This window comes from Ptychodera flava, chromosome 20 (assembly GCF_041260155.1).
Source record: "Ptychodera flava strain L36383 chromosome 20, AS_Pfla_20210202, whole genome shotgun sequence".
NCBI lineage: Eukaryota > Metazoa > Hemichordata > Enteropneusta > Ptychoderidae > Ptychodera > Ptychodera flava.
The window spans coordinates 9847901-9862646 of record NC_091947.1 but is presented as its reverse complement, the minus strand read 5'-3'; the positions used below and the strand labels follow the sequence as shown (position 1 = coordinate 9862646).

At 38.5% G+C, this 14746-nt stretch overlaps 1 protein-coding gene across 1 annotated transcript; it reads right to left on the bottom strand.

Annotated features, from left to right (window-relative positions):
- Positions 1–4588: 4588 nt before the first annotated feature.
- Positions 4589–14067, bottom strand: LOC139119985 (anaphase-promoting complex subunit 10-like). Its single transcript, XM_070683960.1, has 3 exons — positions 13934–14067; positions 13403–13542; positions 4589–6540 (listed from the first exon to the last, which is right to left on the bottom strand). Exons 2-3 carry the CDS (start codon positions 13533–13535, stop codon positions 6134–6136), a joined length of 540 nt encoding a protein of 179 aa, XP_070540061.1. The 5' UTR covers positions 13536–13542; positions 13934–14067; the 3' UTR covers positions 4589–6133.
- Between the last annotated feature and the right edge of the window lie 679 nt (positions 14068–14746).

The following is a 14746-nucleotide window of genomic DNA, read 5'->3' as shown; positions in this document are numbered from 1 at the left end:
AACATCATGAAAAGGGCTTTAAGGAAAGTTTAGAGTCACAGTGTAATTTGGTTAAGTAATTTTTTTTCTCATGAGTCTGTAATAACATTTTTCCCTAAAAAATAAATATTTTTGATATTCCAGGATTTGCTGGAGTCTGAAACTTGTTTTACCTTTTTCAAGTTGCCAGTTTTGATGTCAAGCTTTCCAGAAGTAGGTTGCTTGGCTAGAAAGACTTTGTCATTTTAATTAAGAGAAGTCATGGAACTTTTCTTTCCAAATAATTGTATAAATGGCGACTGAATGCTTCCTAAAAGTGACAAATTACATTTGAGATGCAACCTATGAATGGAAAAATCAAATAACAAAGATGGCACCTTACCATTAATGAAACCTGTATAATCAGCTAAAAGCCACTACACATATTGCTGCTTCATAACATTTACAAGGATCGGGTCCTGTTTATAGAAGTATTTAGCTGTTCAATTTGCAATGAGCTTTTAGTCTGAATATCCTATGTGATGCATAACTTGAAAGTGGACTCCTCTATGAGCAATGGACACCACCTACCATTGTTTCACGACCCCTTTGATAGAGTGGGTGGTTGTTCCTGATGTTATCCAATAACTGGATTATTCTCATGAATTGTCTAGTTTGCCTGGCTTAGCCTGACCTTTATATGGTTAGAACTTAAAGATTTCCACACATGAACATTTAGATAGCCAACATAACAATAAGAAGTGTATAACATTTCGATGTGGCAGGACAAGTGTGTGTATACTTAGCAAAGTTTACCTCTGGGAACATGCTGCATACCAAGTTTCAAAGGCATTGAACGAGCCATTTCAGAGAAATTGATTTTTGACCAAAAATTGGAAAAACTGCTCCAAAAATACAAATATGAAAATGTCACCACAATTTGAAGACACTCAACAATGATTGCCTCTAGGTACACGCATACCAAGCTTTAACCCTTTCACCCACAGTTCCCTGTGTACAGGTCCAACTTTTACCATAGAAAAAATGGATTTGGGAAAAACCATAGTGGTGAAAGGGTTAAAGCAATCAGAATATTTAGTTTTTAAACCAAGATGAGAAAAATTGCCCCAAAACATATAACTCGAAAAAGTTCACCACAGTTTTAACATATCCATAAGAAGACAACCTGGATCAGAATATCAAGCTTCAAGGCAATCCAACAACTTTGGGAGAAACATGATTTTTGAACCAAAAATTACAAAATTGCCCCAAAATACAAAATTGCAGATTTCATCATAATTTCAATATATATTCATTTAGTTCATCTGTAGGAACCTGTATACCAAATTTCAAAGCTATCAGATGAGTGCTTTCAGAGAAGATTTTTTGACCAAAAATAGGAAAAATAGCGTCAATGACACTGTAGCTCCCATCCTGGACTATTTAGTGTTTGTTCTCTGGTCAGATATTTGAACATGTGTGAAAGGGATAAAGTGCATGAAGTGAAAATACTTAAATGTAATGTACTGGAGACAGTGAAATATGTTTAATGTATTTATTCAGAATATAAAATGGAAAAAATACAGAATTAGATATATCGAATACTGTGATACAACCATTAACTCAACAAGTCATTGACAATGACATAGTCCCCACTTGTAATAGGAGTATTAGTCTTGATGGGGCAGGGAAATGTGGTCATTAAGAAGTATCACTGGAGTGTATATGTTGAGATCCATGGGCACATAGGTCTATGTCGTTGTTCCCAATTTGAAACACATGAGGCATGTCTAAGTTATGGTTCTAAATCGGGAAAAAAGATCAGACCTCTAGCAGTATTGGCAGCCAAGAAATACATATGCGCATTATAAATGAGGTACAAGATGTGACATCTTAAGGTCTAATATCCTATCAAAATTGGAGGGTATAGAACTTGTGGTTACTGAGATATGCATATATATGTATATATATATCATAAATGCCGTCAAAGGTCATCAAGGTCACATGACATTTTGAAAAAAAAAATATATAGCTAATTAATTCCTATATGCAAAAAATCAGATCTCTAGCTCTATTCGCTTGCCCAGAATTAGATGTGTACATAATTAATGAGGTAAAGCGTGTGTTGTCATAAGGTCTCCCATCCTACTAAATACAAAGGACATAGCACTTGTGGTTACTTATTTATTGACATAAACATATATTTTAGGTAAAAGGTCATCGAGGTCACATGACATTTGGTCAAAAATTTCTCTCCTATAGTTATCCCTATATACCAAAAATCAGACATCCAGCTCTATTGGCTTGCTCAGAATGACATATGTGCATAATCATTGAGGTACAGTATGTGGTGTCATAAGGTGTCCAATCATACCAAATATGAAGGGTGTAGCACTTGTGGTTACTGAGTTATGGAAAAATATGTATATTTGAGGTCAAAGGTCACCGAGGTCACGTGACATTTTGTCAAAAAATTGTATTGCTAAGTTATCCCTATATACCAAAAATCAGACCTCTAGCTCTATTGGCTCGCTCAAAATTAGATATGTCCATAATTAATGAGGTACAATATGTGGCGTCATAAGGTGTCCCATCATACCATACATGAAGGCTGTAGCACTTGTGGTTACTGAGTTATGGACAAATATGTATATTTGAGTCAAAGGTCACCAAGGTCACGTGACATTTTGTCAAAAAAATTGTATTGCTAAGTTATCCCTATATACCAAAAATCAGACCTCTAGCTCTATTGGCTCGCTCAAAATTAGATATGTGCATAATTAATGAGGTACAATATGTGGCGTCATAAGGTGTCCCATCATACCATACATGAAGGGTGGTAGCACTTGTGGTTACTGAGTTATGGACAAATATGTATATTTGAGGTCAAAGGTCACCGAGGTCACGTGACATTTTGTCAAAAAAATTGTATTGCTAAGTTATCCCTATATACCAAAAATCAGACCTCTAGCTCTATTGGCTCGCTCAAAATTAGATATGTGCATAATAATGAGGTACAATATGTGGCGTCATAAGGTGTCCCATCATACCATACATGAAGGCTGTAGCACTTGTGGTTACTGAGTTATGAGACAAATATGTATATTTGAGGTCAAAGGTCACCGAGGTCACGTGACATTTTGTCAAAAAATTGTATTGCTAAGTTATCCCTATATACCAAAAATCAGACCTCTAGCTCTATTGGCTCGCTCAAATTAGATATGTGCATAATTAATGAGGTACAATATGTGGCGTCATAAGGTGTCCCATCATACCATACATGAAGGCTGTAGCACTTGTGGTTACTGAGTTATGAACAAATATGTATATTTGAGGTCAAAGGTCACCGAGGTCACGTGACATTTTGTCAAAAAAATTGTATTGCTAAGTTATCCCTATATACCAAAAATCAGACCTCTAGCTCTATTGGCTCGCTCAAAATTAGATATGCACATAATTAATGAGGTACAATATGTGGCGTCATAAGGTGTCCCATCATACCATACATGAAGGCTGTAGCACTTGTGGTTACTGAGTTATGGACAAATATGTATATTTGAGGTCAAAGGTCACTGAGGTCACGTGACATTTTGTCAAAAAAATTGTTTGCTAAGTTATCCCTATATACCAAAAATCAGACCTCTAGCTCTATTGGCTCGCTCAAAATTAGATATGTGCATAATTAATGAGGTACAATATGTGGCGTCATAAGGTGTCCCATCATACCATATATGAAGGGTGGTAGCACTTGTGGTTACTGAGTTATGGACAAATATGTATATTTGAGATCAAAGGTCATCAAGGTCACATGACATTTTGTCAAAATCCGAGATATCTGTGTGAATGGATGGACTCACGGATGGACAAACAGACGGACATGACCCAATCTACTAGCCCACTGGACTTCATCCGTGGGGACTAAAAATTGTGTCACTGCATCCTTTTTGCAATATGAATACGATGAGAAACTAAATTTTTATTTTTGGTGGCCTTATACATGGGAGTCTATGGAGATCTGCCTTATACATGGGAGTCTATGGACGTGTAAACTAAAAATATGCAAATTTCACCACGATTTGCCCAAATTTGGGAAAGGTCACTCCTATGCACTTCCATACCAAGTTTTAAATCAATCGGACTTGTGGTTTCAGAGAAAAGATTTTTTGACCAAAAATGGGAGAAAATTACAAAAAAATTCATGAAAAATAGCAAGTCCAAGATACTGACCCAAGATGTGCACAATCATTTCATGTCAGCCCAAAGTACTTACATGCTAATTTTTCATGTAATCTGCTCAGTGGTTATTGAGTTTTTTTCAATTTTGACTGTTTTTACATTTTTTCACTTAATTTGCATATTTTTGGCAATGACAACTTCATTTGAACAAAATCTCATCTACAGCCCATCATCCATGTACACACCAAATATCAAGATGAAATGTACAGCGGGTTTTGGAGTTTTTGATGTTGACGGACAGACATACAGACATACAGACATACAGACATTTCCCTAGCCTATAAGATAGCTCCATTTGCCTATATACATGATGGCTATGGGAGCCTAAAAATTGCCCAAGAACACATTCACAAAATTTTCAGCAAAACAATTTCGACAAATCCAGTCAGTCTATTTGTCAGTCTATTCATTTATTTATACATAATAGACACGTACGTACCTGACAATATGCTGGTATACATGTAAATAAATAAGGGAAACATGCCTTTATCCTCCATGGTAACAGGTTGCACTGCGGAAAAACATGGATTATGAAAGCAGTTCTGCAGTTTGATAACTATCAATGACTCTACCTCTGCTGCTCAGTGTTCAAGTTCACAGAGTGTCATTGTTGTGATCATAATCTCAGAGCATCGTTGTTACAATAATATTCAAACTACAACACTGGGTATCATTGTTCTCATACTCAATACAATATCAACAAGATGGCAGTGGTGCTGGAAAAGCACACTCAAAAAGTCAAAACCATACCGAGTGAGTGACTGAAATTGTAGAAGGTTAAGGGGAGGGGGGTGTTTGTTGGTGCTGCGCTAAAGGCATTTGGGACCCATATGAACATTGTAAACACAGTATCAAAGGTACACTGTACAATTGATGAAAGTTAAAACAAGTTTGTCATAATGTATATTGTAAAATTAAAACCTTGCAGGTATGTCAAATCATTGTACGGCCCTGATTCGGCTTTTGCGACCCGAGGTTGTACGGCGGAAGGGCCCGAGTGTGCGAGGGCCTGTACGCCATACACCAAGGCCGCAAAAGCCGTATCAGGGCCGTAAAGGTTTTATCATATACCTTATGGAATGATAAATATGTAGTTTACATAAATTCAACATTGTTTAGGGCATAAAATGCATGCGATATCAAAAATTCATTGCCATTTGTTTCAGTTTTTCATAAAACGATGGCCTCTTCCGTGGCGGATTGACATACATAATGACGTCATTTGTTTACCTGCAGAATTCCAGAAACGCGCAAAGCAACATCCGTACTATTACGTGACCAACAGCGATCAAGGCTGAAATCGAAGGTAAGAAGGACAAAAAGCGTGATGACAGTTTCTTGTAATTTATACTGAACAGGCACGCACTTAGTATACACTGGATTTCACTAGAATTTAGAAATAAAAGCCAATGTTACCGGCGCGGCACCACTGTCGCCTTGCGCAACTACGATCTGAGCGAGCAGACGTTTTCCAAATCTCGCGCTGGCTTTGTGTACGAATGGAACGTTTGCGGATAGCAACGTGCGTAGTAACCAGAATCGAGATAGTCAGAAATGCACGCATTGCCCATATTTGGGCACCGGGCCAGGGTGTGATACGTAAAAAACATGCACAGATCTGAGGGCACCTTCTCCCATAGCTTTGCACAGGCACATGAATGTAAGTATATGATAATGAGATTTATCTATATATCATGTGTAAAATACATGGTTTGTGAAATAGAGAATTGCACAGTTCCAGCAAACCCCTTCCTTTTAATGTTCAGATCTGTCAGTCCATTATATTACATTTTTCTAAGTTTGAGCACAAACACAGGTACAACATAGCTGTCTCCACTAGCTTGCAGGACACATCGCTCCATGGGAGTTCTTCAAATGTACCCAATGAAATCTAAGAGCCTTGCCTTCATCGAGAAACCAAACAATTTACCAGTAGTCTCTATCTTATAGTGCTATGCATTGAAAGTTCAACACTGTTGAATACTGGCAGCTTTGCAATGGAATTCTCTTGCACTGGTGAGTAAACTTTGATCTGTCTCATGTGAGTATCTCTTCCATTCTGATGATTTGACAGAACAGCTATCTGTATCATGAACGTCCTCACAGGTTTCCGGTCAGAGTCTTCTAGTGAGATGGTGACCCATCCACTGGGTTCAGTCAGCTCAAGCACTTCAATTTCTTGCAAGTCATGGAAGTGGTTGCCGACGCGGACGGAGATCTTGTTTGGAGTGTAGCTTTCATCTGATTTGTAGTCAGCATAGATGCAGATTCTGTCCACGGTGGTTTTTCGGCGGAACTGAATGTTGACTAGGTGTGGCTGGGTGCCATCAGACTGCCAGTAAGTTTCTGAAAACATAGTAAAGGGCCTTGTGAGAGATTGACTTCATCTAATGGAGTGCTTAACGTGGCTTATCTGTCTGACGAATATACGTAATCTGTCGAGCTGATATGATGGTGATGGCAAGTGGATACATGATGTTCAGTCGCTGGTATCACTATTAGTTCTGAATACTGCTGAAACTTGCAGCGTGTTCGAAAAATTGCACCACATGGCAAAATATTATCTGCAGAATAACCCTAGTACTGGCACTACTGCTGTATCCAGAAGTTACATACATGTACGGTTCAATTTCCAAAAAAAATTTAATGGGATCGACTGAAGACATTGTATGAAAATAACCACATGGTCTTTTGTAGCCATTACATATCATCTTAGCAAGTACTGTTACGTGCAGAGAAAACGAACAAAAGGGTGAACTCAGCAGTTAACGTTTAAACAAAATTTATTACGAAAATAAAACTAATTGCTAAGTCAGGGATAGAGTACAAGCTTTAAAATTGTACAGACTACTTATCTCAGCTGGGACGGCAAAGCTCCAGTCTCAGAGTTGTAACAGTCAGTCGGATGAATGAACAGTCCTTGGCTTGCAGGCTTGAAGTGCACAAAGTCCACAGTATAAATCCAGCGTTGACAGTGAAGGTCTTGAAAAGTCTTGAGAATGACTACTGCTGGAGTTTAGTAACACACAAGAGACACGATCCCAAAAGTCTGACTGGAAGCTGTGCACGTCCCTTTTATAAAGGCATATAAGAACAATCTAGAACTTTTATTGACATGCTAATTACTGTTCAAAATTATCTCCCTTACACAACTAATCAACTTTCCAGAACATTCCAAACATGACTAATTGAATTCAAGGTTGTGAGGTCATTAAGGGCAGTGACCTTGAGAATGTTCTAGACTAATTGAACTCAGGTCATGATGAGTGTGGGGGAAATGACCTACATAACACACCCCCTCTTCAAAAAAAAAGAAAATTTTTCAAAGAAAAATCTTTCTTTTGCAAATGTAATCTTGAAAAAGATTCAAGTACTCAATTTTTTTTCTTACTCTAAAGTAAAACTTCTTGAAAGTGAACAACAATAAACTCTAAATACGAGAGAGACAGTCTGCAATTAAATTGTCTCTGCCTTTGATATGTCTAATGTCAAGATTAAACTCCTGTAACATTAAACTCCATCTTAGCAATCTCTGATTTTTGCCTTTAAATTTCTGCAGAAAAACAAGAGGGTTGTGATCAATATAAACCACTATTGGCTGATTTGAAGAAGTAACATAAACTTCAAAATGCTGTAAAGCTAATATCAAAGATAAACACTCTTTTTCAATTGTAGAGTAGTTTCTCTGGGATTTGTTAAATTTGCGTGAAAAATAGCAAACAGGATGATCTATACCATGACTATCCTCTTGCAATAAAACAGCACCAGCAGCCGTATCACTAGCATCTACAGCTAATTTGAATGGCAAAGTGAAATCTGGTGCAGACAACACTGGGGCACTTTGCAGTATGGCTTTAAGTGTATCAAATGCCTGTTGGCATTGCTCTGACCAAACAAACTTTACTTTCTTTTTAAGTAAGTTAGTCAAAGGCTCAGTAATTGTGGAGAAATTTGGACAGAATTTTCTGTAGTAACCAGCCATACCGAGAAAGCGCATCAGTTGTCGTTTGCAGTTTGGTATGGGAAAACTTGAAATGGCACTGATTTAGCATCAACAGTTTTACCTCACCCTGTCCTACAGTATGTCCGAGGTAAGTTACCCTCGCCCAACCAAACTCAGATTTGGCAAGGTTGACAGTCAACATTGCTTTGCTCAGTCTCTCAAGAACTTCCGCATGAGCTTGATGTGTTCCTCCCAGGTGTCACTATACAGGACGACGTCGTCAACGTAGGCTGCACACCCGTCTAGCCCGGATATGACGTCGTTGATCATCCGTTGGAACGTTGCCGGAGAGTTCTTCATTCCGAATGGCATCACCTTGTACTGGAACAATCCGTCTGGTGTAACAAAGGCGGATATTTCACGAGCACGAGCCGTCAGAGGGACTTGCCAAAATCCCTTCAGTAGGTCAAATTTCGTCACATACTTGGCTTTTCCCACTCGGTCGATGCAGTCATCAATCCTCGGGATTGGGAAAGTGTCTGTCTTTGTTAAAGTGTTGACCTTCCTAAAGTCCGTGCACATACGATAACTGTGATCTGATTTGGGAACAAGTATGCACGGCGAACTCCAGTTACTTTTACTGGGTTCAATAAAGTCATTGTCCAGCAGGTATTTGACTTCTTCCTGGAGATATTTTGCTTTTGTTGGATTCAGTCTGTATGGATGTTGTTTTACAGGCTTACTGTCCCAACATCAACGTCGTGATAGATGACGTTTGTCCTCGTTGGAACATCTTGAAACAGGTGTTTATATTCGTGGAGCAGTTCTTTCACCTGTTGTTGTTGTTCTGGCTGGAGGTGTGCCAACTTTGTAGACTCCAGCTTCTCCAGGATTTCTGAGTTCTGAAGCTTGACCGAGCCCAGCTTTGAGTTTAGAGTATTTTCACTCAAGTCAGTTTCAGTATCACTATCTTCATAATGGTTTGAACTGACTGCACTGACAGGCTGAGTTATAGTAGGATTATCCCTATCCAAATATGGCTTAAGCATATTTATGTGACATAGCTGTTTTTGTTTTCGCCTGTCAGGTGTTATTATGATGTAATTTAAATCACTCAATTTCTTATCAATTAGGTATGGCCCAAGTAACGAGCATGGAGTGGTTTGCCAGGAATTGGAAGTAGAACAAGAACTTTTGACCTGGTTCAAACTTCCGTTTTGAGGTGCTTTTATCATATTTGGTTTTCATTGACTGCTGAGATGACTCAAGATTTTCACTGGCTAATTCACATGCTTTAGAGAGTTTCGTACGAAAATCTGACACATATTGCAAAATATTCAGACAATCATCATCGTCTGATAGGAATTTCTCTTTAACGAGCTTAAGTGGGCCACGGACTGTATGTCCAAATACAAGCTCAAATGGGCTAAAACCAAGAGACTCTTGAATTGACTCTCTAACAGCAAAGAGCAGAAAAATGAATTCCTTCATCCCACTGTTTCTCTGTGTCAAAACAGTAGGTCCTAATCATGTTTTCAAAGTTTGATGAAATCGCTCAAGAGCACCTGACTTTCTGGATGATAGGCGGATGACCTATACTGTTTAATGCCTAGCTGATCCATTACTTGTTGAAAAATTCCAGACATAAAGTTGGAGCCTTGATCGGACTGGACACATTTAGGGAGGCCAAATAAAGTGAAAAATTTGACTAAAGCTTTCACTATAGTCTTTGTCTTTATGTTTCTCAGTGGTATGGCTTCTGGGAACCGAGTTGATGTACACATAATTGTCAACATGTACTCATTTCCTGATCTTGTTTTTGGTAGGGGCCCAACACAGTCTATTAGAATCCTACTAAATGGTTCTTGAAATGCAGGCATTGGCTGTAAAGGGGCCTTTGGAATCGTCTGATATGGCTTTCCTACCATTTGACATGTGTGACAAGCTTTACAGAAATGTGCTACATCCTGCCTGAGATTAGGCCGATAAAAGTGACTGAGAATTTGATGATATGTTTTCCTGACTCCTAATGACCAGCCCAGGGCGTTTCATGGGCCAGGCGTAATATTTCAGCACGATAGGGCTTTTGAACAACAATTTGATGTTTTATAGCCCAATCGTCATCAACCAAAACATCTGGAGGTCTCCATTTACGCATGAGAATACCAGATTTTGTATAATAGGAAACAGAGCTATCTGAAGTTTTATCTTCATCATCTACCCTGTCAAACAAAGACAAAATATCTGGGTCTTTGTGTTGTTCTGCAATGAGATTTGATCTAGAAAATGTCTGACTTTGGTCAGCAGAAGTTTTACTGGAAGTTTCAAATCCACGAGGGATAACGGAATGATCCGTGTCAAACACCTGACTGAGAAAGGTGTCATTTAAGTCAACATCTGTGACATTATTTTTGAGAGTATTTTGATTCTCGGAAGTTTTCTTTGACATGGCTCGAGTAATGGCACATGAAGGAAATAAATCGGGTATCTCTTGTTCAATTGGCTCTGGATCCTGATCTAAACTAGGATTATCAGTCACAAGTGGATAGTAATGACCTTGTCCCCAGCAAGGTCGTTTCCAAGAAGAAGGTGAATCCCTTCAAAAGGCAAAAAAGGCCTAACACCTAAAGCCACAGGTCCAGAAACAAAGTCCGAAGACAAATAGACATTATGGAGAGGAACGGAATGTAGTCATTACAATCTACCCCCTTAATAGAACTTTAGAACCTGAAAATGACTTTTCAGAAAACGGCAGGGTATCTGCCAACAAAAGAGACTGGGAAGCCCCGGTATCTCTTAAAATTTTGACAGGGGTAGCGGAAGAAAAATCACTAGAAAGTGATATAAAACCATCATGAATAAATGGTTCGAAAATACCCATAATGCTATCTTGAGAAGAATTGACCTTGACCTCATTAATTGGGGATAAGAGGGGTTTAACCTCAGAAAATGTGTTGCACACATTATTAGACTCTAATTGAGTTGATGAAGAAATAAAGCCGGTTGGCTTAGATCCACTTGACCACTTTGACCTTCACGTTTTCTTTTCAATTTGAAACACTCTGACATTAAATGGCCGTCTTTCTTGCAATAATTACAAGAAAGTGTACAGAACTGTTTGTCAGAAGGAGATTGAGACTTGGGATTTGATGATGTGGAAGTGTTACTTGATTTTGAACTGTTGTCATTTGATTTCCTACTCTCCTTTGAAAATTCTTGGATGAAAAGGACGAGTTAAATTTACCTGCATTGTTTCTGTATGAAAAGGACTGGGATGGTTTGCTGAGAAATGAAGATTTGTGGGTCAATGAATAATCATCGGCCAAACGTGCAGCAACCTCCAATGTATCTGCCTTTTGTTCATTGATAAACGTCTTGATGTCACTCCGGATGCACCTTTTAAATTCCTCAATCAAAACAAGTTGTCGTAATTTGTCATAATTCTGACTGACCTTTTCAGAAGAACACCAACGATCAAACAGTTGTTCTTTTGTTCGAGCAAATTCAACATAAGTTTGATCTCCTTTCACCTTCTCACATCCCTAAATTTCTGACGGTAACGCTTCAGGCACCAACTCATAACCCTTGAGAATTAATTCCTTCACAGAATCATAATCTGAAGCCTGCTCTACTGACAACTGAATGTAAATTTCTCTGGCTTTACCCACCAAAGCACTCTGCAAAAGCATAGACCAGGACTCCTTAGGCCAATTCAGACTCTGAGCAATTTTCTCAAAATGGAGAAAATATTTGTCAACATCCTTTTCTTGGAAAGGGGAACTAACCTGAAATGCTTAGTGATGTCAAACTTGTCTGAAGGGAAGAATTTTCCTGACTGTCCAAGCTCTAACGTTTTATTTCTACCTGTAATCGCTGTTCTTCTAATCGCAATTCTTTTTCTCTCTGTCTTTCTTCCATTTCTAATCTTTCCTGCCTTTCTTTTTCTTTCTGTCTTTCTTCCATTTGCAATTCTTTTTCTTTCATTTCCTTTTCTAATTCCAATTTCTTAAGCTCCAAATCTGCCTGTATTTCTAATTCTAATTTTTTGAGTTCGAAGGAGGACTCAGGCTCATAATCTTTTAAGGCAGACTCCTCAAAATGGCCTAAATTAACTAAATGTTTTGCAATCTTGAACTGTATTTCCCGCTTGCGCATAGATCTTTTGACATCTACTTTAAGGAAATTGGCCAGTGCTATGAGGTTGTCTTTTCTGAGGGAATTAAATGTGTCCTGATCAAGGTCATCCATTTCCTCTGGTTTAAATTCCGCCATGATTAAATTTCGCTGAGTTCACAGTGTAAAGTAGTTTTGAAAAGGTAGGCAAAATGTTGTCAAACGGCTCAAAATATTCGTATCCCGGACAAGCCCCCAATTTGTTACGTGCAGAGAAAACGAACAAAAGGGTGAACTCAGCAGTTAACGTTTAAACAAAATTTATTACGAAAATAAAACTAATTGCTAAGTCAGGGATAGAGTACAAGCTTTAAAAGTGTACAGACTACTTATCTCAGCTGGGACGGCAAAGCTCCAGTCTCAGAGTTGTAACAGTCAGTCGGATGAATGAACAGTCCTTCGGCTTGCAGGCTTGTAGTTGCACAAAGTCCACAGTATAAATCCAGCGTTGACAGTGAAGGTCTTGAAAAGTCTTGAGAATGACTACTGCTGGAGTTTAGTAACACACAAGAGACACGATCCCAAAAGTCTGACTGGAAGCTGAGCACGTCCCTTTTATAAAGGCATATAAGAACAATCTAGAACTTTTATTGACATGCTAATTACTGTTCTAAAATTATCTCTCTTACACAACTAATCAACTTTCCAGAACATTCCAAACATGACTATTGAATTCAAGGTTGTGAGGTCATTAAGGGCAGTGACCTTGAGAATGTTCTAGACTAATTGAACTCAGGTCATGATGAGTGTGGGGGGAAATGACCTACATAACAGTACACCATCTTAACTGTTTCAACTGGAACAGCCTGTCTAATTTATATTGAGCTGGTTAGCTATAGGGTCAAGGAATGGTAAAAACTGGAACTCCTCACATGATTTGTCTCAAGTCAACACTTCTCTTTCCATATATGGTTTCTTCATAATAGTTCATAATCATGGATTGTTCATGATACCAACAAGCACTGGGAGCAATCCTGGTGCAAGCATAGTTTTTTATAGGGTCTATGGTGCAGGGTACCACAAATGACAATCTAAATGCCATAAAATGTAACAGTTATGTATGTAGCAAATTAAACTACCAATGATACATACCTAATGACCCATCTCTCAGTTGATCCACACCAAAGCCTGGCTTACAGGATGAAAGAGACCACACAGCTTGGCTTCCAATCTCACGGATTTTGCCTTGCTTGCTAGGTGGAATCGGGTCTTTGTTGTCAGACATAGTGGCACTAAATTGGACATAGAGGAAGTACAATTAAAGGTCACAGTCACTCTCAAGACCATGGTTAAATGGGGTTTACAAAGTCCCTCAAACAGTAGTCTACACTCTAAACGGGTTGTTTTGGCCTCGGAGTCCTTTTTGCTTTAGCCACACTGCACACTGCACACTGGCGAAGGCAAATGATCTCCTATGTCAAAACACTCCGTTTTCTAGGCTACTCCATCACAGCATGGAGGTAGCCCATGATCACAGCAATGTACAAACCACATTCATCACACTTTCTGATGAGGAATCTGTAACTTCGATCACACACGCATAGAAGCCTAATTATAAATCGGTGAAATGTTTGACTAATTTTACTCCCGTTTTACTTGCATTATCATTTCATCGGTACTTACCTTATTCTCACGAAGGAGTTGCTTAATCGATCAATTCTGACAGGTAGAGAAGCAGAAACACAACGTTTCCGCCACAACGTTTGAAACAGCTGATAGTCTGTTCGTCCGAGTTGACAGCGCCCTCAATCAAGTTTAATCTACACTCCTCTTGTTTTTAGGGAAGCCTTGAGCTGTTATAGGGAAAATTAAAAATCCCCAGCCTTTGTATATTATTCGTGGAATGTGTCTTTAAACATTGGTGATGAGGCAAGAAGGAAAATTGTAAGTAGATTGCTTAACCTTTCTTGCTTTTTTTGCTACAACTTTTTGTTGATGAGCAAGTCAAAACTACATGTCTTGGAAACAATAACTGCAGAACAGAGTTTTAATTGCTCTTATAGACTTTTTTCTCGCTTGTGTGAATACAGTTTGAGTCAGGTGAATCCAATAGAGGAGAATTAAACTGGTATAGACTAGTCACACAGAGTTAAGCCCACACTGCACAGACTCAACTCAGACGAGTTCGTCTAGCAACGCTACTACTGGTAATACTTGCTCTCCAAAACTCAAAAATAAAGATATTGAGAGACTGTTTCAATAGATTGATACACTTTCACTCACTGATTTAACCAAGTCTATTGATCTTGTACACGGTAAGTCATTCTATACTGTTTTAAGTTTGTTCATCATAGACTCTCTAATTCTACAGCAACCTTCATCATATTACAGACTAGATTGTCTTACATAGAGAATTCATTTAATCATAGTTTTTCTCGAGGGTCTATGATTTAATCAGTGCACAACTAGATTGTCTAGATGGAATGTTACAATTTT